At 42.5% G+C, this 26,094-nt stretch overlaps 1 protein-coding gene across 1 annotated transcript; it reads left to right on the top strand.

The window, feature by feature from the left end:
• The first annotated feature begins 2,307 nt into the window (after positions 1-2,307).
• stk35 (serine/threonine kinase 35) lies at positions 2,308-22,857 on the top strand. Its single transcript, XM_008295728.1, has 3 exons — positions 2,308-3,065; positions 4,939-5,749; positions 20,154-22,857. Exons 1-2 carry the CDS (start codon positions 2,522-2,524, stop codon positions 5,679-5,681), a joined length of 1,287 nt encoding a protein of 428 aa, XP_008293950.1. The 5' UTR covers positions 2,308-2,521; the 3' UTR covers positions 5,682-5,749; positions 20,154-22,857.
• The last annotated feature ends 3,237 nt before the right edge of the window (positions 22,858-26,094 follow it).

The following is a 26,094-nucleotide window of genomic DNA, read 5'->3' as shown; positions in this document are numbered from 1 at the left end:
TCAATTTCAGGGTCAACTGATTTTTTGTCTGGCTTTAGATTCTTTCAGTGTTTCTCTTCCCAGCCAAGAAAAAAAAAAAAAAAAACAACAATTTTGTAGCAAGGCTGATTAAGTAAAATAATCCAAAAAGTTTACGAGGTAAAAAGTTCTACAAGCTACAGAACCAGGCGGGTAAACAGGATGAACAAGAGGCAGATAAAATATGCAAAACTGGTCAAAAGCAGGAAAACAAGCTACATGCAAAAAAACAACACAGCCAGTGAGCGCTGTTTGCTGCTATACAGTGAGGAACGAACACAGCAGACCATCTAGAGACTAATTTAACGATGGGAAAGTGGGAAAGACGGACATGTGGAAGGGGCAAGTCTGCAACTAGTTAGTAAATGGAAACTATAAGACTTGCTTATATTGTTTACGTTGACTTTTTTTTGGCAGTCGTACGTCTGAGTAAAACAAACCGAAGAAGTGAAGAAGCAACATTAATTCAGCTCTTTTTTAAAAAAAATTAAAATTATAGTAAAAAAACAAAAAAACAAGGCAAAACTCATTGAACCAGACAACTACTAAAGAATTCTGTGCACTGTACTGGATCCATGTCATCCCCTTTTTAAAGAGCATTTTAGCATTTTGTCCAAGCTGAACTCAACACTGAATTTATCCATCAGTCTGAATCCTTTCAAACCTCTCACTGAACCTGTTAATGTTTACTGTTCAGCTTTTGTACGTCACAAAACAGTAGATTGTAAAAGTCAGACAGCTCTGAGTGACCACCTGTTTACATCCGTCTCTTTGAATCCTTGAATCTGAGCAGCTTGTCATATGTAATTTAATGAGGCTCTTCCATGTCACTCACAAAGCATTTACATCACTTTTATGTCATGAATATATCTAGAAATTATGCATATTTCCTTTTAATAAACAGGCCTACATACATCTCTTGTTTTTAAATATTGCGGTTGTCTGCTGTGCCTGGCATTGTGGATTTTTATCAGCCCTGGGAGAGTTCACGACTTTTAGATTAGATCAAGCATCCATACGATGAATTTAATATTAACAAATATCTCAATTAATTATATTGCTAGCCTGGGCCTTGGGGGTTTTCTGTGTGCATGTTCTCATCGGGTTCTCCGGCTTCTTCCCACAGTCCAGAAACATGCTGAGGTTAACTGGTGATTCTAAATTGTTTGTATGTGAGTGTGCTTGGCTTGTTTGTCTTTATGTGTAACCCTGAGATAGACTGGCATCAGCTGGGATAGACTCCCGTGACCCTAGTGAGGATAGAGAGGTGTAGAGATGATGAATGGATGAATCTTGTTATTAATATTAACAATAATAATAATAATAATAATACATAATTTAAGACAGAATACAGACTAGAGAAAGCTTTTATTGCCAAGTGAGCTCGCACTCACAAGGAATTTGACACAGTGAATGAAACTGTGGTGCTCAGCAACAAGAAGAAGATAGGCAATAAATAATAAAGAAATCTAAAAAGTTCTAAATAAAATACTATATGTAAAAGAAAAGGACAAAAGCACTATGTAAATAAAATGGACTGTGTAAAAAAATCGCCTAAACCAGAGTAATAAATTAGAAAGCACTTTAAGTTACAATATTGCACAGGGATTAGAAGAGCTAACATAAAACTGAACATTTTTACATGTAATAATATTGAACAGAGGCAGCATAACAAGAGCCTTTAATGATTTAGTGACTAGTATGTAAGAACATTATAAAAAGTGTGGAGAGTTGTAGGCAAATGGGTTTCTTGAATATTAAAACAATGCATTTTATTTATTTATTTTTAAATGCAACACTGTGGAAAATCAAAATACAATGAAATAAGCACAGAAACGCGATGTTGAACCGAGACGAGCGCTTCATTGTTGTTGTCAGGTTCTCCAAACTCGTGCTCCCCTCAGGTGTCGGTGAGATCGCGGCTGTCAGTGGTCCGTCCGACCGGAGGGGCGGGTTCTGACACATGCCTGCGCACACGTGTGACCGGATCTCTCGTGTACGTCCACGCTGTTCCAGAACTCTGAATCAGCACCGGGGGACTCTGTGAACGCGTTGAAAATATCCCAGCTGTGAAGCAACATCAATAACCAATAATCGTAAAAGTGGCGTAAAATGGATTTTTAAATAAAATGAAATAAAAACAAACGCGCTGTTTTTTTTATTTTTTTTATTTTTTACATAACCAGATCCCCGCGTGCTGCCTTCTCTCCCGCCGACCAATCAGCGCGCTCCGAGGCTCCCCCGAAGCCCCGCCCTCTGTTCTCTGCGCGAGCTGGAACATTTTGTTTATGCGGCCAAATTAGTTGCTCCAGCTGCGACCGAAGCTGCAAACGAGCCGCTTCCACGCCGATAGCTGCAGCTGAAATAAAACAAAAATAAAAAGGACCACAAACTGTCGACAGACTGGCGTTTAACCTCCGACCGACGGCCGCGCAGACGTAAGGAACGTCAAACTTTACCAGCTCCGCGTTAAAGTAATGAAAGAGAAACACGTCCTCCCTTCATGCCTACTTTCGACAAAAAGAAAGCTATGGAAATTTGCGACGGGAAGAAGAGGAGAAAGGTAAGCGGGGTGCGGGTGTGCAGGCGCGCCGTGGCCGGCAGGATGAAGCGCGAGGCGGGCAAAGTTCTGCGCTCGCTCACGGTGGAGGACAACAACAACCACATGGAGGAGGAGGAGGAGGACGACGACTGCTTCTCCATCAGCTTCCTCCGCGGCGACCGGCTGGAGCCCTCCGTGGTGGTGGCGGCGCCCCGCTACAGCCTGCTGCGGGAGGTGGGTCGCGGCAGCTACGGGGTGGTGTACGAGGCCGTGGCCCGCAAGACCGGGGCCCGGGTGGCGGTCAAGCGGCTCCAGTGCGACGCGCCGGAGAACGTGGAGCTGGCCCTGGCCGAGTTCTGGGCGCTGACGAGCCTGGAGAACCGGCACCAGAATGTGGTGCAGCTGGAGGAGTGCGTCCTGCAGAGGAAAGGCCTGGCCCAGAAGATGAGCCACGGGAACAAGAGGTCCAGACAGTACCTGCGCCTGGTGGAGACCTCACTCAAAGGTACACTAGTGGGGCTCATGAATAAAGAAGCCTTTCTTCTAAAGTATGCTTTTAAAAAAAGAAAAATAGTCTTCATCAGCAGCTTGTAAGTGTAGAATGATTTTACTAATTACATCAACAAAACTACAAACTGCCTTCAGCAAATAATCACATCATTCAGGTTGATGGGATTTAGGTTGTGTAAACAAATCGTTTATGCAACCACTCTTGGATCAATTACTGTAATGTTAACCAAAAAAAACAACCAAAACCTGCCTGTCACTGTGACTTATTTAATATCCAAATCATTCCAAACTGATAGTAGTGTTTAAATCCTATAGTAATGTGTAACCAAGTAGAAAACACACTCATAAATTGCTGTGAGGATTCTTAATCATGTAATAATATTTGAAATAACACCAATATGCTGCTGCAGCCCTTCTGTCAGTGCCATCGCTTACATATCACCTACAGTCGTCTGTGAATGTACACTGCGTTGCCCTCAGCTCACAAGAGAACACAGTGTACTACTTGGCAGTGTGTTAAATCACTGCTCCACAACTGGGAATTCACTCATTAAAAGATAACCTCCCAGCATAATGTGGGATATTATCACGTAAAAGTGTGGCTCTGGATGATAATAAATTTGTATTATTGTTGTCATCGATCCAGTTTGACCTACTTATCGCTCCCTTTGTTTATTTGCTCAGAAGACCTACTAGATAAAGGTTAAAAAAATCTAAAAAAAACACCAACCTGTAAACAGTATCATCCTGATGCTGAAATTTAGCATTAATGTAACATAACATACTGGCACGCGTTGTTAAAAAATCCAGCGTTATAACTCTTTATACTCTTTGTTAACAGCTTGACTGTTATATAAGTGTCACCATTTTGGAAATAAAATATTAATCTTGAGCTGGCTGATCTTTTGAAGTGATGAGAGAGAATGTTTGTGGCATTCCAGGAACAATGCAAAGGGCTCGCTTTTGTTCTTTATGCCCGTTTAGCTTCTGCGTTGGTCCGCTTAGCCGAGGTTTTAAAGTGTGAAGCCAAGTAGTCGGCAGCCATCGCTCAACGGCTCCCAGCGATGGTCAGTGTAGGGCAGGTTTGGACGTTTTGAAATCGATTTTCGCTGTGATTTCCGAATTATTTGCCATTTGTGAGGGGAACCTTGTCTTTGTGAAGCGATGTGTGGGGGAAAAAATTAAACCTCGATGGATGAATTCGCTGCCCTGATATGTTAGCTGATATTAGCCCACGACAGACACAGTGTGTTCGTGTAGGAATCTCTGTTGGCTGATAAACCACAACACACATCAGTAGGAGAATGTCAAAGACCTGTTTGTTTGTTGGCCAGCATTGTGTAGTTTGATCACAGTAACCAACAATAAGGAAAAATTGAGTGCAACGAAACAGATATTTTTAGAACTCGTTATCCATGTCGGCCTTCAAATTCTAGTTTTGATCAGAGGTTTAATGCTGAAGTCCTGTTTAGAGATTTAGGTTGCTCTGCCAGGATAAAGCGGTGTACAGAAAATGAATGGATGGACAATAATAATAATAATCCCTAAGTCGGCTGAGATAGACAGTCAATCTAACAAAAAAAAAAATAGATAAAAGTTTATTTAAAAAAAAACATAGGACACTCTGAAGCCTAAGAGTTGTCTGGAAATTGTTAGCGTTTTAAATACGGAGCTGAAATGGAGTGAAAGTATCGCTCTAGTTTGGTGCTTCATACGTTTATTGGGAGTTTGCAGTATGGAGTTACTTGTCTTGATCCTGGCATGGGGCACCACAGGTTTTTAAGCCCTAATGAGCTTACTAAATGTAAAGGTTTGATCGCTGTAATCTCACTAATCACATCTGTCCTTCTTCAATCTGCATACTGTAGGAGAGCGCATCCTGGGTTACCCCGAGGAGCCGTGCTACCTCTGGTTCGTCATGGAGTTCTGCGAGGGTGGGGACCTCAACCAGTACATCCTGTCTCGTCGGCCCGACCCCCAGACCAACAGGAGCTTCATGCGCCAGCTGACCAGCGCTGTAGCTTTCTTGCACAAGAACAACATTGTCCACCGCGACCTGAAACCAGACAACATTCTTATCTCACAGAAATCCGGCTCACCTGTTCTTAAAGTGGCAGACTTTGGCCTCAGTAAAGTTTGTGCTGGCCTAAACACCAAGAACAGCGAAGAGCGCCCGACAACGGGAGAGGACGGCAAAGGCAGCAACCAGAACAACATCTCCAACATAAACAAGTTCTGGTTGTCGTCGGCTTGTGGCTCAGACTTCTACATGGCCCCCGAGGTGTGGGAGGGCCACTACACCGCCAAGGCCGACATCTTCGCTCTGGGCATCATCATCTGGGCAATGATTGAACGGATCACTTTCATCGACGCAGAGTCCAAACGTGAACTGCTGGGCACCTACATTCGACAGGGCACAGAGATTGTACCTGTCGGGGAGGCTCTGCTGGAGAACCCCAAGATGGTGCTCCACATCCCTCAAAAAGCCAGAAGCTCCATGTCCGAGGGGGTCAAGAAACTCCTCCACGACATGCTTGCAGTCAATCCTCAGGACCGACCGGACGCCTTCCAGCTGGAGGTGCGAATGGACCAAGTCACATGTGCTGCATGACACCCCCCACCTTCTCAAAACCTCTCCTTACCCTAACCAGTCCAAGAAGGGACCTCTTTCCTTCCCAGGTAAGCTCCATTTTCTTGCTAATACAGTGCTGTTTACTGTCTCCCCTCCTATACAAATGTTTGTTTTAGGTTAGTCGTGTGCAATCAAAGAACACTCAGAGGTTTTGACCCAGCCAAACCACACAAGAGTCAATTTCACTGGTACTATCCACCTTTAAGCAGCCAGTGAAATGAACTTCTGCAGTAATTAGTAGGTATTAAACCCTGCTGGCTCATCTGTGGAACAGAACTAACGACTATTTGCTTAAATGGAACACTGGCCGTTGGTAATCCAGGCCTGAAAACTGGTAATCTTCCTTGTAGCTGACACGATTAGCCTTTCTTGTCCCGGTTACTGACTTGAGCGTCCCTAATTTACCAGCTACTCTAGTGTGAGGTCACTGGTTGTTGCGTTTTTTTCTCTGGTTCAGAAAGGTGCTTTTACAGATACAGTGAAGAGAAAGGATGTCACATGCAGCAACCAGGTTAACATAAATAAAAGTCAGGTCGGAGATTTCAGGAGTAAAACTATGCAAAACACGTCTGAGTATGACTTCATGCCACATCTGGTGGTGTCAGGCTGTCAAACTGGAACTAGTTCAATGGGAAGCATCCAAAAAATCTCTTTCCTGATAGTGTTAAATGTCTCTAAAAAAATCTATACCTACAAAAATCGTCAGGAAAGTCGCGTTCACTCTAACCAAACACTTCCTGTTCCTGTTGTCAAATACAAAGGTGTGGCTGACACTGATGGTAAGTAGCAGGAGGTGTTTGATAACCTTGGCCATGGGGAGAGAGAGAGAGAGGGTGACTTTCGGATTGGTAGTGGAAACCAAACCGGGTACAGCCTGGGCCTCGGGGGAAACAGCCTGGCTTTGATGAAATGTGCACAATCAGGGTGTGTGAGAGAGTGAAGCAGAAAACAATGACTTACTGGCAGCCACTGCAAAGGATCTTTGGCATGCACATGTGATTTATGCGGTTAATATTCACACCTAGCAGTTACATCTGGTGTGACTTCAGGTTCCATTAAAACACTGAACGTTGCACAAGTGCTGTTTGTGTCCCTTTGACTGACGGGATGCTGACACGGAGAATATCCTGACAGGCAACTTTTGACAAGTCCGTGCCGGTTGAGGGTTTGTTGAGTGGCGTGTGTTTGTTCATAAATAAGCCTCGTTAATGTTGCTCACCTATAAAGCTCTCAACTGCCAACGGTATACAAGTATGTTGTTTATTCCCATTCAGCTTAAAAGTACAAAGACATGGTGGTTGGTTGATAGAGTTGGACGAAAGATTCCAGTTCATACCTTCTCGTTAATGACTTCTGCTTTCTCTGACTACGTGCGTAATCGTATTACGTCAGCGGAGCGTGGCGTTGACGTTACCTCGCCTAATTAAATTATAATTGGATTATTGGTGTGTATTTAAACACAACCATTTAGAGGCCACTGGTAATCTACCTGTACAGCTAAGGGTTCACGATGTACTCTTCTGCTGAAAGATCCTTTTGAAGTCAGAATTGGGTACAAAGAGATATAAACTATACACTAGTGCCATTGTGTAGCTTGTTTTTTAAAAATTTTTTTTATCCTGTAACAGCCTTTTTGAAACAATACCAGCTTTGTTGACCTCCGTGGTGCACCACTGACTGGAGACCACCATATTCTATTTACGATTCTCAATATAGGTCTTTTTTTTGTCTTGGTTTCCAACAAGTAGGGCTGCATGATTGTAGCTTATGGTTATAAATGGTCTTCACTTACATGGCGGGGGATTGAACCGCCAGCGTTGCTGTTGGCGGACAACCTGCTCTACCCAAACTGGTTTATTGTGATCATTATTGGCGCAATTATTCATTGATTTTTAAGGATGTTTTTGTGGCATTTTCACATTTTAACTACGTTCTACCAGTTCGTTGTGCTGCTTTACACATCCTTGTTCTAAATCCAAAAGGATCAGGGCTAGGGTTAGTTTGGTTTTCACCTTTGCATGTCTTCTCTCTGTTATCTTGTACTCTGCTTTTTTGCACGGTGAGGTGACATGTCGACTCCCCAAAAGTGCAGCTAAAATGTCTTGTTTGCTTCCTGGTGGCTGCCTTTAAGTTAAGTTTTCTGTTTTGTAGTTAACGTTGCCGCCGATCGTGTTCATTTATTCTTTTCGGGAAGACGAACGAATAATATTCCAATAACTTTTCAAACCTTAGTGCTAAACCACAGTAAACAGTGTTTGGAAACCCTAAATTTGTAGATTCAAACTAAAAAAAAAAATCACAACATAACCTCAATCCTTACTGTCTAAAACGGGACATATCTCCCACCCCTCCCCCAAAACCAACAGCCTTTGTCTACAGTATTGACAGTGCAGAGCCCCAGAAAGATCACAGCGAGATTTTGTTTGAAGACTACTTTACGTTCCCTCGCGACCCGCTTGACATTTTTTCTGATCTATATGAACAGTTGGTGTGTTATGTTACACTGCCAGTTCTGGGAAATGCTCTGCACATACAAAGGTCGGCACAGATGATGTAACACGCAACAGGATGCATTTATTGCTTTGTTATTCTTAATTTTTAGTGGTCGATCTGTGCAGGTGCTCTGCCTGGTTGTGATGGTGAAGCTGTGGCTGGATATGGTGACTCTGTACGTGGTTGAACCAGCTCCTCTAGTTTTCTTTCTAAAAAAAGAAGTGACGTAGACCTCGCTGAAGATGCTCTAACTCTCATTGGAGTCAAAACCAGCTGCAGTGTGCTGTAATATACATGATTCTGTATCATAATACAGCTCAACATACCTCCATGGGAGAGGAAATGCAAAAGTTACAGCGAAAACAAACACAAACGTAGTCCAGAAAACTTTCCTCAACCTTTTGGGGGCTCCATATGACGGCACAGGAGTCCCTGTAAGATTTTAATTGTCTCAGTTTGCTATTTGGAGCGGAAACTCCTTGCAGCACATCAAACAAGCACCGAGTGGATGCTCAGCGACCCAAAACGGCCGTCTGATTGTTTGAACTTGAACTCTCTCTCTGACCGACTAATTGTTTGACAATTAGCTCTCCGCTCCTTTCAGCCAGTTTTCCCCCCGTTTTAGGGCAGCGGTGGAGTCCGAAGATGCTGTTGCGTGCTAGCCCGCCCGCCACAGATTGGCCTCGTTCTTCTCGTAACATGATGGGATAGAGCGTTACGCAACAGCCCCAACAGCCCCGCACTGGTTCGGTGGGAAGAACCGTCATCTGTTGGAGAGGGCGATTAGTGGCTGTAAGCAGAGAGGAGGGGAGGCAGCGCTTTCTGCTGAATGTGTTATTTGTGTCAGGGCCTGGTTAAGTGAGGGGCCAGCTGACGACAGGCAGCAGAGCGACCACGCTGAGGTCACCTGTGAGTTTTAACACTCACCTGAGAGCGTCTGATTGGACAATATGTAGGCACTGTGTTGTTCCTTTGAGGAATCCGTGGGATCTGCTCCAGTCAGTGAGGGGATGAGTGCATTAATAAACAATGTAAATACAGCTTAAAATTAGTAAGTGGGATGCATTTTGTTAAAAAAAAAATGTAGTTAATGAGAGGCTTTGTAATTAATTAATCTCGATTGATCGCATTTTTAGCAAATATTAATGTTTGACACAATAAGCAGTTCAAATGAATTTTTGGTTGACGACTTCTATATCAACTTAAACAACAAAAATGTTTATTTTCAGCTATATTTATCTGCATTTTTCATCAATCTACTACAGTCACAGATTAGTGCCAACTCAAAGTGCGATTATATTCGACATTTTAAGAGTTTTTGTCTTTAAAAACTCTTTGTTGCACGATTTGCACACAACCACGCTCTTATCCAAGCTGCCATCAGGAAGTTTAAAAAAAAAAAACAAAACAAACTTTTTACCCAACAAACCAAGCATCCTGTGCATCTTTTTCGTGGCCGGTAAACAAACTTTAGGTGCATTAGCGCCACCTACCGCCTGGAGTGTGTGCATCAGTGTTACCAGTGTGCCAGAAATTAGGGAACTGAGAAAGGTGCGATGAAATGCGTTTTTTTTTTTTTTTAACACGTTATCTTTTTAAAGTAATTAATTAATCAAAATTAACACGTTAAAGTCCTAGCCCTAGTACATTTACTTATTTACATTATTTATGAATGCACTGACTATTTTTCTTATCCTTTAAATATTAATTATGTAATCTAAAACGCTTAAAGTGACAGTGTTAGTTTGCTTTGTGAGTCTGACAAACATAGTACACCAAAGCTTTTATTCCATTTCTAATGGTTTAAATCCCGGAAAACCTGCTTGTTCTCAACACTGGATGTGTTAAATCTAAGCTCTGCACGTCTCAATCAGTTGATCCAGCAATAAACAGGAGAACATCGTAGCATCACTTAAAGGTCATCACCCCTCTTTTCTATTGTAAATATTCAGTTACAGTAATCATCATTAATTAGGTAGTCTAGCTATGAATGACGGGTTCACTGCTGTTAATAAATAGTTGTTAATGCATATTGGTTATCAGCATTTCTTGATAACTGATACTAACATCAACTCTAAAAACAGACACATCAATGGCGTTTCTATACTGATACTTGAGGTGCTTCCCTACTGATACTGGGTAGTATTTCCATTTTTTTCCATTGATTATTATTGGTTATATTAAGTCTAATCATGTTTGATGATGCTGGTTGGTGGTAACATTCCCATATCTGGCGACTTCTGTGTTCTAGTGAGTAATCTGTGTTTCAAAAAGACGGCAGAAGATGCTGTGATCACATGTAGTTGTTTTTCCAGCGCCGACCTATTCTCCAGTCAAAACCACTCTCCTTCAAACCGAATGTTTTTACACATATCGCTGCTGTTCCGTGCAAAACAAGCCTCCTCTGCCGGACAATGATAGCGCTGCTCTTGGTTGAGGGCTTATGGAGGCTTTTGTTGGGAACATTTTGTCCTCTCTCTGCGTGCCAGCCGTTTGCCGCCTCTGTCTATACCAGACCAGAGCGCTGTAAGCCCTAGCCCGCCCCACATGCACGCTCCTTACTCCAGGAATCCCTTTTTTTTTTTTTTTTTTTGATTTTTGATTGACGGCATGAGCAATTTTTTTACAAGCCGAGGCATTTTCAGGGTGTTGTCCTCACCGCGCATGCAAGAACGCTGCCGTGCACTGTAATAAAAATGCTAATGCCTCCGAGCAGGTTTGATGCTTTCTGTCTGCGTATGGCTTCCATTTTATCTTGACGCTCCAAAGCGGCGCACGCAACAAGCGTCGTCGTCTGAAAGAACGCCGATTGTCCCCCTGTAAAGGAAATCAAGTTGTTTGGACAGCGGTCTGAAGGCAGGATACGGGACGTTCTGTATCGGCTCACTCAGCGGGGGGTGTTGCGAAGCAGCTGAGAAATGCCAGAGAGAGGCCACCTTTATGAGATTTTGGGAGTGTGTGTGTGTGTGTGTGTGTGTGACGAGCACATTCGCGTCGTTATGTAACGCTGGTTGTAAAACGTTCAGTAGCCGAGGAGGTTGTAAATATTTCCTCTCGTGCCCTCAGGGTTCAGAGCAAGAACCGCAAAGACGAGTTCCTAAACAAATGATTCACCGCTCTGTGTTCCTGTGTGCATGCAAAAGATGAGCATTTGAATTGTCCAATTAGGACAGACACCTGACCCCGGCCGTTATGTTATTATGTAATATGTTCGTTTAGGATGGACGAGTTCCCCTCTCTAGTCCAGCAAATCCCACAAGAATAAAATGGATCCACATCTTTTCCACTCTGCTGTCCCCATTCACGGCGGCTGTGGTGGATCTAATGTGTTGTAAGCTCTTTACACCACGCTAATCTCTTCACAGTCTGCATACCAGCTATCACAGTCCACAGCTCTGCAGGTGCTTTACGTGGTCACATTTTGGACTCTCTCGGTACTTCTGGGTTTTTGCAAAGCAGACGGGGCTCGTTTTGACGCTTAAATAATAGATGGGGAAAGGGTGTGGTCAGCATCTGTTGCAGAAAGCGGACGTTTGGATTCGCGGTGTCGCAGCTGACAAAATGAAAGCATGAGAAGTGAAGGAAGACGGGATTACATGAGTGGTGCGGTTTGAGTTTTGTGTGCTTTCATGTGGACCTGAAACATTTAATTAACTTAATAGCTGACTGACAGAAGTGTAATGAGCACTTCTGATGTGTCATGTCATGCACAGGCTGGATTGTGTTAAATGTAAATTAAATAACACGATTCCCAAAGCGCTGCCAACTTTTCAAAGGTGAGAATTGACTCACTGAAGCAAACTGTAATAAGTCCAGGGACGTGTCTACCTGAATCTCTCCATAATGTGAGCTGTTAAGGCGACCCGACTGTAATTATTGAGGGCAGACAGAGAAGATTTCCTTTGTGTCGTAACAGTGCAGTCCTCTGGAACCTTCTCAGGGCTCGGGCTAAGGTTGAAGAGGGGCTGTAGAGTCCTGCATAGCTGGCCTACACAGACCCTGGAGCTGAAACCATCTGGGCCAGCTGTCTCTTCACCTGGCTGCTGGGAACAGCCCCAGCAGGTGGGGGGACAGCCTGAGGAGGTGTTTCCTGATGTGGAAAGAGGTGTTGATGTCCATGTTGATGTCATTAATCCTGATCACAAACCAAGTGTGAACGAGGAGCAGCTGTCGGGAGGCAGTGCGTGGGTCTTAGCTAAACCTGTTGAAAAGCACATTGGGCTGAAGCTCAGTCTGATTCCTCTCCACCTCGAAGCCTGTGATCGTCTTCATTTGTGACCACGCATTCCTTGCGAGTTTATCCTCCAGCTTTCTCCTGTATTTTTCTTTGCTCGACCTCAGTTTCACCCCGTCTTCTTCCTGTTCAGCAGCTCCTCCAGGTCACTGGTGAACCGGCGCTTGTTACTGGAGGAGCATCGAACAGCTCTGGTGGGTTCGATGTTATCAAAACAGAAGTCAGTCGGGCAGCTGATTACAAATTGCATCCCAGTCTGTGGCCTCAGAAAACTCCGGCAAGGTCCGATTTGCTCGTTGTGATCACCTTTTCATGGCTGTAATCGACTGCTGCTTAGTATGTGGGAGTAGCAGGTTGTTATTATTATTAGACCTGCCAAGGGAGAGTAGGGCAGGGGAACTGCAAGCACTGTTGACATTTGCCGAGAGTGAAGCGTGGTTAAAATGTCTAGACAGTGATATCTGGGCTACAAAAATGTTTGTTCACACGTCCAGAATTACACCATCTCTGGCTCACAAACACTGCAATTACCCCCTTCTTCCTTCATGCCGCTCTTCCTGCCATCTCCGTCGGCTCGTACCGTCTGAAAACCAGCTGCAGAGAAGATGGAGTCCAGAATATATTCATGCAGCCAAGATTAACAACACATCCGCCCGCTGCCAACCACAACAAATGCCAAACCGACAATACAAGTTGCTGTATGTATACTTTTGACCCAACAGGTTTCATTAAATTACAATATAATGAATAAATAATAATAATAAATCTATACAAGACCTCAAAAAACTTACTTATGTGATGAAGTGTTTCAACGATCCCATCATGTAAGATTAAGAGTTGTGGGAGTCGTTGGAAACTCAACGTCATCATGTTATACACGATCTTTGCAAGGGCATGTAGAGTTTTGTTCATGGTTATAGCACCTGACTTCACTGCCACAAACATAGTCCTTGATTGGCAGCCAGCTCACCTGACCTGAACCCCCCTAGAGCTCCATATGAGGTGTTGTCAAGCGAAAGAAGAGCAACACCCACAGACTGTATAAGAAAGATTTTTAGTTAAAAATGCTGGAAATTAAAGGAATTTTCAATGTGCAATAAAGGTTTTCCTGAAGTTCTCGCCATTATTGTGTTGATGGTTTTTAATGGTGGATGTTGGTGGTGTAAATTTTAACAATCCCAACATGTGCAGTATTGTAAATGCACAAGACCACATTGATGACTTTTGCCAGAATTTGTGAATTAATTCTGAGGCTATTTGGATGTTATTGTTTGGTCAACAACAACAGGACGGATACAAGGACAGACTTTACAGTTTGAGCTTCGTTACGCAAATCTTGTTGGTTTTAATGACGCAGAAATACTTATTCGAGGTTTCCTGTCAGATTTATTACATGATATGTGGTAAATTTGTAAAAAAAAAAAAAACAAGCAAGAGTGTTCTTGAAGATTTCATCACGGTAGATTTTTAATGAAAAGTCAGAGCCGTAGTTTAAACTGATCATAAGTTGTAAATTAACAATAAACGTGTTTTTCAACCACAATATCTGTAGTTTACACAAATATACAAGGAAATATTTCTCTTACACATCAGAAGCCTCCATCAAACAGAAAAGAACAAAACAAACGGACATGCAGTATCGCTTTTTAAACCAAACTACTTTGAGACACATTGAAGAGTCTGGTTTCCCAAAAAAATGGGACTCGTCTGTTTCAGTACATTTACCTGTTTGTACGAACACCTGTTAAACAACAACAGTAATCGAGTAAAATGTAAGAAATAGAACCTCTTAATAACAAACTGTTGGAAGAGTTGATCTGTGCTGGATCTTATCAGAGCATCAGAGCACATGCATGAAATCTAAAAGCCCCTTGAAGCCCACTCACCACAACAAGGTGCAGGCCAAGGGTGGGAACACAAGACTGGACAAAAAAATATGTGTTAAATAAATAAATAGCACCACACACCAGGCACAATAGAACAGAAATGAGATGACTGACGCTTTCTCTTAAGTCAAAAAACAACATTTGTATGCTGCGTTTATGTCTTTGTTGAACTAGATAACTAAATGCACACAATGGATACAAGACAAACAAATTAATATGTAAATAAATAATAATATCAAATTATAATAAAATACTTATATAAACAAGAGCATACACAACGATAAATATTTTTAGAATGACTTGCTGTCAATATTCATTATTTTAACAACACTATTCATACTTCTGAGTTATTAATCTATAAATATGGAGTGAACATTTCAAAACTTCATTGTGGTGTTTTTACTACTTATGAAAAACACTAAACGGCACAAGAGAATTATGCACAAAACTCTTGGGCGTTATTTCCACATGCCACAAATTGTTGAGCTCCTTTTAATGTGGACTCCAAGAAATGTTGAACTGTTTGGTCACGGTGTGAGTAAAGCATCACATCCTCAATAAACATGTGGAGCTGTTGAGTATGGAATGAATGTAAACATCAGATGGATGGCAGGTTCTGGCTGTGAGACTTAGACTGACTTTATTAATCCCAGAGGGAAGTTCAGCTGTTACAGCAGCAGAATTCAACAAATGGGAAACAAAGCAAAAAGACAACACAGAGTATTAGGGTGGGGTATAAAATGAAGGTAAAATAAATTAAGATAAAAATATGGAAAATGTCATATAGAAGAAAGTCAACAACATTTACAAGCATATATAAGAGAGATACAGAAATGTGCAAACGATAATGTGCTTAGATTTAGCTGACTTGGCGTACTTGGGCCCCGTGATGCACGCTCTAAGAATATATTTCAACAGAGTCTCAACGGGGGGTTTGCTTGTTTACCAACGGTTAGTCAGGCTGAAAATAAGAGTGCACATCCACAGAAGACAACAGGATTGTGACGTATATGTAAGATAAAAGCCCACATTAGTACAGACAAACAACTATATGTTCTGCTAGACATTAATATGTTGATAAATGTGACTGTATGGACAGTTCTACACGCAAACGTTTTACATGTTTGTACACGAAGAGCGATGCGCTCCCTTATTCACAGCGATGGAGGCAAAAGCACTTCTACGGGCTTCACATCGACCCAGCGTGCAAATGTTGACATTTAAATCCAGGATGTTTGTGTTGTCACAAGGAAGAAAGTTAACTGTCCCCTTCTTCACCTGGTGCTTGTTGGTCCCATTGGTGCTTTGAGCCCTTTCCCATGTGGGCTTTGCAAGAACTGAACCGTGGCTGCACGTCCTTTAAACTGGGGTTTACTGTAGGGCGTGAGCCTCAGCGCCGCTGAACAGTTGGGCCGCAAGCTGGACTTTCATTTTTTTTTTGTCGCCACAGAATTTGTGCCGTTTTCGTCCTGTCGCCAAGCCGCAGACCTTCCTTTTCTCGCAGTTCGTGGAGTTCCTCAACGTACCGCCGTCTGATTTGTTTCTCATCTTACGTCTTCAACACCAAAGTTGTAGAAAATGCATTTTTATATATATTTTAACATGGATCCAAGAGCACGTGCACCTTCTTTGTTTGATCCTCTGGATGGAGAAAATGGGTTCTCCCGTTTGTGATGCCAGTTTTTTGGCACCGAGCTCTTCCAGGTTCTTGAAGTTTCAGGAGATGTGGTGGACCCACACTGGTAGATCTACAGTCCATCTGAATGGATATACGGGTCAAATCTGACCCAAAACAGCCTCAGTGTACAAACATTTGTAGCATCTGTACAAAAGTATTAACATTTTGTGTATTTTGAACATTTTAGGGAAAGTCATCAAATTTCAGGCTGATAGAACGACGCTTTGGGTGTTTTTACTGCTGTCAAACATCAAAACGGGTCAAATTTGACCCATAACATTATGCAAGGGTTAAGTTCAAGAGCAGGATCTCTCCTCAAACACTCCCCTTCCTGCCATGTGCCATAAATGCCTTACCCTGTCATCTTCTGCCACTCCCCTTCCTTTCTCCTCCTCCTTTGAGGTGGGATGTCGGCCAGATCTTCAGTCGTCATCGTCGTCATTCGTCCAGAACGCTACATTTACTAGAAGCTTCGCCAGTCTGGCGTTGTAGCCCTCTCGGATTTACACACCTAAACTTATGTAATGAACATAATGTTCATGAAAGCCAGCCAAGTGGAATGTGTTGTTTCGCATGCCTCGCAGCCTCAAAACCACCCGGAGCTCATAAAACGCCAACACTTTCTCTGCAACTGGTAATAATAGAGAGTTGCCATGGCGTCCCAGGCTCACAAGAAGCCCCCACCACTTCTCCGAAGATACCGGTTTCTGCAGGTTTTTAATAAGGGAGTCCGCCTTTGGGTTATGCAACAACGAACGCTGGTAGGGCGGCTGGAGACGGCAGTAGGCCTCGGTTTGTTCAACATCTGCTGGCCGTCCACCTTGTTTCCTTCGTTTTGTTTATTTACGTGATAACTCCACCAGAAACAAAGACTAAAACGCTGACCGCTGTAGTTTAACAAAAGGGCGGGTCAAGTGTTTGCGTATTGCACCATATCAGCTTTAACTGGGTTCAGTCGTCACCAGACCAGATCTTGGCTGAGTGGGCGTGAGGAAGCACAACAACTAACATTACTTTGTGAATGCAGAAAAAACGAGCTCCAACCAAAAAAAAAGAAAAATGGACGGCAGCTCCAGTACTACCACCGTCAGTGCTCTTCTTCTGCTAGCTAGCTTTTTAGTTGTAATCTCTGACTTGTTCCGCATCAAGACATGGCACTGAATTAAGACGGATACCTCAGAGCACTGCGAACTCATGATATTTAATGAACAGGTTTTGGACACATGGAGGTAAACGCCAGGAAAAGAGTGATCGGGTCAGAAAATACTCAACTCTTCTTGTGAGAATTGAACAGAAGAGACTTAATCAGCCACCGACGATCCAACAGGCCATTAACAGTGCCTTGCTTTTAAAATGTCAGGATAGTTTATGGCCTGGCAGCCTCCAGTGAGAGGAACCTAGAAGGTGATGGATCCTGTGAGGTTTCAAAAATCACAAAAAAGGAATTTTCTGAGTGTTGGTGGGGCACCGTGAAGAGTCAATGGTTGTATTCCTCAGTGTTTCCAACCGACACACTGAAAATGTTTCGCTAAAGGGTTGGATCATGCAAGGTGGTAGTCCCGCTAGTCGTTTTTGTTTTCAAGTGAATCGGCCATTTTGATGCCTGTGCACCTCCCTGCGTGCAGATGTTCCACCAAAACAATTCCCACGATCAATATTTTTGCAGCATCGTGGGTTCAGCACCATCAGGACGATTGTCATTAGCTTATAGAAGGAGCTTGAGAATTTTTTCTTTTAAATCATAAACTGTAGTTATTTTAAATGGTGTCCAGTGGATATAATATATATATAATGCTTTCAAACTGCCCATCGACCTGCTGTTGGCACAATTTGAGGCTGTTTGAATGAAATATTTTGGGTTGAAGCTTTAAATCTTTGTTGTTATTTCTCATTGTGCCATCGATACAGAATCTACAATGTTGGTCAAGTACACTGTCATGAAAAGTCCCATCAATGAGCAGCACACATGAACAAAAATATTGATAATATAGAGGCCAGCGGGTGATATTTTGTGAACCAGATACAGTTGCATGTCACAGTATTACAAAACATATAAAGATGTACCCCACAAACTAAAATATTGTTATTGAGTAAAATGGTACTCTCAGGAAGTCTTTCTGCACATCCATAGTTCAGAATACATTTTCAGGCAAGTCAGAGACGATTAATTGTTCTAAAGGTTTGATCATTAGAGACGAAAGCTGCAACTTACAGCTTTCTGATGACTAGCGCTCAGCTTTTTGGGGTTCAGTTTTGCAAAGACCTGAAGTTTTTTCAGACGGTGAACTGTGTCTGGAACCTTTTAACGTGTTACTTGCATAGTTTTGAGCCGTAAACCAGCAGATGAGAGATCAAACTGAACGTCCTTCTCTGAGAATAGCACCACTGATGCATGTTTGTGGTGATGATGATAGTCAATTCTAACAACACGTTTTATTTCTCGAGCATTTTTCAGCGTGCTCAAAGTGGATTTATGTTAAATAAAAAAAGCCCAGTGCATATAACATGTAGTGCACATAAAACTTTACTATGTCAGTGGTTGAAGGTTTGAAAAAGTCCAGTCAGCCCTATAATTCAGTGGAGCGACGTTCTGAATGTTGAGTCTGTGTTTAATAGCTCATATCCGTCTTTTTGTTTCCTCCACTTGCACCACATTGTTATTAGCACGGCACATTTTTACTGTCGCGCTCAAAATGCTCGTCCCCAGCAGCGACATGCGCGCGTCTCCGTTCCACCGCACGATTCCTCAGTCAGCATCTGTAGCTTCCTGCTAAGCTGACCCACTTGCGTTCGTGCCATGTGTTGTCGTGTTATGCAACCCGTGGTAAGAGGAACAAACTGCGGCTAGCTGTGGCACGCCAGCGGTCGGGTTATTATTAGAGCTCAGCGCCGAACTACACCTGGACACATCCGCAGGCAGGAAGTGTGCTCAGGTGTCAGACGGGATTTTAGGTTTTGTTTTTTTGCCGCAGGTAGATGCAGAAGCGGGTCATGTTTCTGCTGCAGCCACAGTGACCCCGGTGGCTTCGTTGAGGCTTTGCTGTCTGGACTGTAAGAGCAGAGTGGTCGTGGTTTAAACCAAGAATACATCAGCTCTAATCAGTGCTCCATGATATATCTAACATGTATAGACTAATTATGCTGGAAGTGTAGGTGTGTTTTTCAATAACAAAGGATTATTTTGTGTGTAAAACTACACTTAGTTTTGCTTCACAGTTTTTTTTAGCAATGATTAGGGATGCCCCGATCTAGTCCAAGTCATAGAATATTGTAGAAAGTAGAGGACACAGGTAAAAATTCAATACATGCAACTACAGTGTTTAACAACTTTCTTGGACCACCTGTCTAATTATTTAAGTCCTATCTATACATGTATAGACCATCCAGCACCATGAAGTGCTTTAATTCACACTCAGATCTCCTCGTTTTACTATTTTGAATTTTGATTTTTATATTTTACCAAATCTGAGCTTCTCTGAGAAATGAATCAAGCACAACATTCAACCACTAAAACTCATTTTTCTGTTCAGGAATGCAAGTAAATAACTATGAGTTGACATCTTAAACAGGATTTTTTTTTGTACAACAGCAAATTTGAATATTCATGCATAACCATAATAATTATATTTTAGCATTAAAAACATCATTTGGGTTGAAGAGCTTCTACATCCTGGTGTATTAACCATTACAGAAACATAAGAAATGATTCAGGTAATTACCATTGCTGTTATTTTAGGCCAGCTGTGGCGTAAACCTGACTTTGGGTGGTGGTCTGATAAAGTTGTTAGTCATTGTATGTTGTTAAAAATCAGAGTGTTTGCAGCTTTTAAGCCGCCAGCATGCTGCAGCTGATCAACTGATACGCTGATGAAATGTTCCAGGTGAAGCTTGTTTGCGGATATAAACAGACTTCTGACAGAAATGGTTCAGCTCACACAGTTCTGAGTTCTCTCACGTGAGCAACAGGCTGATTTTACTTCAACAGTCCTAAATGCATCTTTTTCAACTGCGGTGTTTAGAACCTGATACGTGTTCTGTTTCCTCCCATGTTTGAACCCTGCTGTATCACGTCACAGTGAGCCGTGGATGTTATTGGATGATGATCAGGCATCGTTTTTGTTGCTTCACGCTGACCCGTCGCTGCTTTTTTGTCTCCGCAGCTTTGTTTATTACACGGACGTGGACTCCAGTGGACAAAGGGACTCTCTGACTAACCGAACTGTGAAGAATCCACGATCACGCGGAGCAGCAGCAAACGACGTCACGGCCGACGATTCCAAAACTCGGGGACAAGGACTTGTTTACGACTCCACGCCACAGCGGCGCTCTTCCAGCACCAACCCGCTCACAATCACTACGACTGTACAGCCGAGGATGCTCCACCGGTCGTCTCTGAAAGCTGACTGGATGCGAAAACCAGGTTTATGACATTGGTCGGTTTCTTTTTGTTGATTTAAGTTCCCTACAGCCTCAGCGTTTGTAATGTAGTCACCTGTGGCACGGACGACTGCGCCGTACTGCGCCAGTGTTTCAAAGCATCCATGATGATTGAGAGCAGCAGGCGACACGACACTGCCCCCTCTAACCTTGTGCCTTAACAATGATCGACACCAAGTGCAATTGGGTTCTCGAATAAAACGATTCGTAGGTTGCGGTCGAAGCACCGAGACGCAGCTGGTCAATTGGATGTTTTTTTTTTCTTGTTAACGATGACACACACCCAGTCTGCAGCAACGTCGTCGAGTTAAAACGGGACTGTTTGGAGTCCCTCCTCAATGTGTAAAGAACTAAAATGAAGAGTGTCACATGTACCCTACCTTAAAACCTCGCTCACCCTGACGGTTCACAAACCTGCGCCACGCTCCAAAGGCAGAGGGGAAGGGCGATGAGGAAAAATGCCCTCTGAAGACGTAGCGGGTCGACTCTAGGAAATACTGTGCAACCAAACGATGTCTGGCAGGGAATTCAAACTGATCTTTTTGGGCATTACTTACTGTTGAATCCAAAGAGCCCTTGTTGGACTAATTGCATTTTTTTGTGTTTATTATCGCCATGTTTGCGAAATTTATGACCAACTTGGTGGACAGACGGCCGCTTTGGTACCTGTGTATGTTCTTGGTATGGCGGTTTTGGATTCCAGCTGAAACAATTAGCTGTCACGTTGTCGTTAAGCGACGCTGAGCATTGTTCTTGATGCTCCCGTTTGTTGTGGAATTAACAATGTGTTCATTTGAAAGAACAGCCGGACACCGAAGCAGTATTGTGCATCTGTGGCGGAAATCTTCTGAAGTAGCTGATTAGAGAAATGTTCTGGGAAAATTTGAGAGAAAAAAACCAACTCAGTTCACCGTCTCTTGGTTCTTTCTCCTCTTTGTTCAAGTGCTTTAAACCCTTTGGAGGGGCATGTGATACGTATTCGGGCCGTGCTCGCTCGCTCGCTCGCTCGGTTGGTCGTGACCTATTGTCTGTGTCGTGGTTTGCTAGTTCGTGAAAATGTATCGCCACACGTGCACAGGTAAAGACACATATGCTACTATAGAGCCGTGAAGATTTCCAGGAAGATGGAGAAGAACAAAAAAATAATAAAAAAGAAGCTCAATAGAGTAGTTCCAACACAGACCAGAGGACGCGGTTGTTTTGGTTTGGTAGCACGGCGGCGTAGTGTTCGGCTTCAGTAGACTTTGAGGCGTTTCGTAGTGTGGTCCTACCTCATTCTCAGCACTCTGAAATCTCCTATCCAGTTCTCTTTGGCAATCTTGTCTTAGTTTCTAATGCAAGTGAGTGGGTTAGATTTTTTACCTCAGACTCTGTCTCTCTCTTTTCTATTTTAAACCTCTAACTGACTTTTCTATGTGGCGTTTTGCGTAGCAACCAACACCTCGCGTCGTAATGACTATGTGTGCAGCATCTTCTCTCTTAGCGGCTGAATTACAGAGCAAGTCCAGCCCCAGGTCCACTCAGCAATACGACATTCAACACCTACAGGTCGTATTAGTGGCAACGCATGCAGGCCTCTGTGTGTTTTAAACAAATTAGAGCAGTTTACGGAAAATGTCACCCATAGATTTGAATTGCATGCGTTGTAGAAGATCTCTGTAAGATGACCTGACGAGTACTTCTTTTGGAAAAGAGTTGGTTCGACTAAAAAATCCAAAGCTGATAAAGTCACACAAGCGAAAGACTGGATTTGTGTGTGATTTTGCTTTTTCGTTTGAATGTTGTAGTTTAATGGAAAGTGAACACACGTGGTCGATACCTGTGGGCACTGTAACTGTTGAATGCTAACAACACTGATGCTTCTGTTCAAACATGAAGATGTTCAATTTGGGGTTGTTTTTCCTTTTCTTTTTTTTTTACTTTTGCCGACAGACTAGTGTAGCACATAGAAAATCAGTTTTTACTCTTCCAGATGTTGGATCTCTTACCTTCTATCTGCGTGTTTACCAGTAAACCTGACGTGGCTATGACATATGGTTGAGCTACAGAACCATTGTTACTAACAGGTTGCACCCGCCCGCCCGCCCTGCTGTCACTTTCTGTACGAGCCACTTGGTTTCTCTCTCTTCAGACTAGTAACGAGTCCACTTGAAAACACTTTACACTATGCAAGATATTTCACTGCCTCACTGTAAACACCGTACGGAGCCACGCCATTCTCAAGATGTTGTTGTATGTTCTATAAACTGTCTTCTTTTAGTGCATTTGTTTTGTTTTTTTTTCCAATTTGTACAAAATGTGTTTTTGAATAAAAAGTTTTTGTTTTTGTTATTGAAGCAAAAAGGAGCCATTAGATGTCTGAGAATGCATCATGTTTTTTTGCTGTAAATATGTTTGACATTTCTTGAAATAAATGATAAAAAATAAGACTTGTGTGTCAGATTCTCATTCGCCTCATATTTATCTAGTTTTTTTTACCCATTTATTGTATATTTTGTGGTAAGATGCTTCAATAGATGGAAGGCCAGATGTGAATTGTGTACACTTTGGCTGATTTGGTTGGTAAATATATCTTTTATGAGTCAAAATTTTGTGGAAATGTAAGTTACACAGGAGCAGTGACCAACATCCTGATGTGAGCTTTTAATTAAAAGTACCACACCCCTTCAAAAACAGACAACATCCATGTACAAACATGCTCAGCAGAAATAAATGAATAGCACAAAGCCTGAGGATATAAGCTATTAGATTAGCATTTCTAATAACTGTCTCGAGGCATTAAGCTAAATTCCAAAGGGGGCGTTCCTTCCAGTCGCCAGATTGGAGCGTTTGAGTTCATGGATGTGTTTCCTGGTTGCTGGTGGCCATATGCTGTGCTCGTCATGTCCTCCGGCTGCCAGGTTTTCTCCTAAGCTCAGCTGTCTGAGGCCTGTTTGTGCATAAGGACACTCTGTCGTTTAAAAACTGGAGAACTTAAAAATTATGTTCATGTGTTATTGAACGTTGACATGTTTTTATTCATGAAAATACACTGAACTAGAAAGTAATGTTACATTGCAAGTGCTGCTTACTGCTTACTGACATAGTTTGCCTCAATTATTTAGCGAAAGGTTCAGTGCCAAAGTGGGCCGAACCATATTTACTAGTTTTCCAGAAAAATGGGGTCAAAATTCTTATGTTGCTAAAAAACAATCCTGGTTGTTGGAGGAGTCATTACATGCATCCAAAGATGTTCCAACACTGTCCAGAGATAGAAACAGCTACTTGAGATGACTTATTTAAGTTTTAATTTCCTTTTGCTGAGCACCAAAGCGGGCCGTACCACATTTTCTTTACTTCTTTACTTTCTTTACTTTTTGAGAAACAAATTGATCCAAGGTTTGTCTTCATAAACAGCATTGAAGAGTTTACATCATGAGGAACTGGAGATACTTCTGAGGACCATGGGGTAGAAATAGATGCTTGGTGGTAGTTCATTAAGTTTTTATTTTACCTCACCGTACCTACCAGTTGAGTTTTCACGGGGCTTGAGGTCGCGCTGTCCGCCATCTTGAATCACAAGCTACCTGCGATATAACAGTCAGCAGTTCCTGTTGCTTGGTTCAGTTCGCCACTAAATTTCAATACCAAAACCATCATGGGCCAAACTTCAAGGTCGCATTGTGACATTACTAGTGGGCTGTTGGTTGGACCACTTTGCCACCAACTAGGAGACCATAAAGACTTAACTTTGGATTTTTTGTGGTTTGGCCTGCTTTGGTACTGAACCCCTCTATTATCACCTGACCGTGATACTGACCGAACAGTGCCTGTAACACGGCTGGTTAAGAAAATAAAAACTACAGCAGCCTACCAGGAAAAGTCATTGATCGCTATCTTCATCTTCCTCCTGCACTAAAACCACTAAAGTCGTCTTCTTCAGTGTCGCAGTTGAACAGCCTCAGAATTCCTTCGTCATACACTTCCTCAGTCTCTCTGTCGTTGTCGCTCTCAATGTCACTTTCGTCTCGAGGCAAATTGGTAAAAATCGTAAAAATCCGTAAATTAGTTGCATCATTGTTTAAACCGTGGTGTTCAAAGCGTGTGAAAAAAGTAGTGGCTAATAGTCCAGAAATTACGGTAACTAATTCTTACTGGATTCTACGAAACGCTCATTTAGAGATTAATAACAGCGCGATAGTAAAAAAAAAAAACGTATGAAACTTCATTCTGTTTTATTGTAGACGCCTAAACATCTCAGCAAAGCTCTGACAAGACAACCATCTGCTCTGCATGTACGTTTATGCGATCAAAAAGGCTCTACCTTCACCACACCTGATGCATTTAACGTAAAATCAAGAGGAGACGTGTGAGCTGTGCGTGACTTTTTTTTTTCTTTCCAGAATTCAAAACCAAGCCCAGTATCAGCCTGTCAACTGTGTGCAACTAGTGGGTATGTTGCTCCAGTAACGTGGACGCTGGAGTAGAAAAACCAACTTGTAATAATAAAAAACATAATTGCATGCATGCATATCAAGCATAGTGCATTCAGTGCTTCATTAGACTCTTCACCCTTTACTGTGCCTTAATTACACAACAGGATTTAACTAAAGTAACAAGTCATCCAGTGTAGAAAATAAATAAGTAAATAAGTAAATCTATTAGAATTCCTGATACAATAATGTAAAAATAAACACTATCTGCTTCATTTCTGTCCATTGTTTCCTAAAGTGCAACACCAAATCTGTAGAGTTTCCTTTTAAAGTTACATATTTTGTTTGCTTGTCTTGTGTGAAACAGGAGGACTGAACGCATACATACATGTAAATGCATACGTGTCGTGTGAAGCATCTTTTCCTCAGACTTGAACGGTAGCGTGGAAGCGGCGGCAGGGTTGAGTGGAAAGAATAACAAAGAGCAGTGATCCTATTAGCTGCTGAGAGAAAGTGGAACACCCCTCCCTGCCATATTATGTCTGTATGGATGTATAAAGGACTCTCCAGGAGGCCATGCCTGTCACAGTCCGGATCAGACACAAAGCCCCGCTCGTACAGCTGCAGACGCCCCGGACGGCGTGATTAGCCTGCTGGATTAATTGGAGAGTAGAGATTAATCAGAGTGATACTTCCCACAGTATACGTACGCTCACACACACACACACACACACACACACACACACACAGAGCTAGAAAACAATATGCTCAGTGCACTTTATGTCCATTTGGGTACACGGTGTCCTAAGAAGCAGGGTGGAGGGGAGGGGAGGGGCGGCTATAGGCAGCGACATGGAGCTAAAAGGTAGGAGGTGGGGGTGGGTCCACCAGATACCACGGTACGCAGGAAAAACAGCTGTGACACGACCACCGAGCAGCCAATGAGAGGGGAGAGAGGATCCTTGAATTCCAAACGAGACAATGAGAGGGTTGTACAAGGATTGTATGTATATATGTATACATGTGTAGGACAGTTTTAAGGGAAATTCCACTGATTTATGGTTGCACTTTGAAAAACAGAAGAGACTGCTTAAGAGAATATGGACAGAATGGAAGCAGTGAGATAGAGTTTATTTATTCATATGTATTATATACAGCAAATGTATTAGACCACCTGGCTAATTTGTTATACATGTATATATATTTATAGACCATCCAGCATCATGAAGTGCTTTAGTTCCCATTCAGCTCT

Source organism: Stegastes partitus, unplaced genomic scaffold, assembly GCF_000690725.1.
Source record: "Stegastes partitus isolate 25-593 unplaced genomic scaffold, Stegastes_partitus-1.0.2 Scaffold1073, whole genome shotgun sequence".
NCBI lineage: Eukaryota > Metazoa > Chordata > Actinopteri > Pomacentridae > Stegastes > Stegastes partitus.
Note: the sequence above shows the minus strand (reverse complement) of the source record. Positions and strands in the feature narration are given on the sequence as shown.

Coding starts and splice junctions, on each gene's coding strand:
- stk35 (XM_008295728.1), top strand. CDS start 2,522: ATGCCTACTTTCGACAAAAAGAAAGCTATGGAAATTTGCGACGGGAAG. Junction 3,066..4,938: donor GGTGGAGACCTCACTCAAAG/GTACACTAGTGG, acceptor TGCATACTGTAG/GAGAGCGCATCCTGGGTTAC.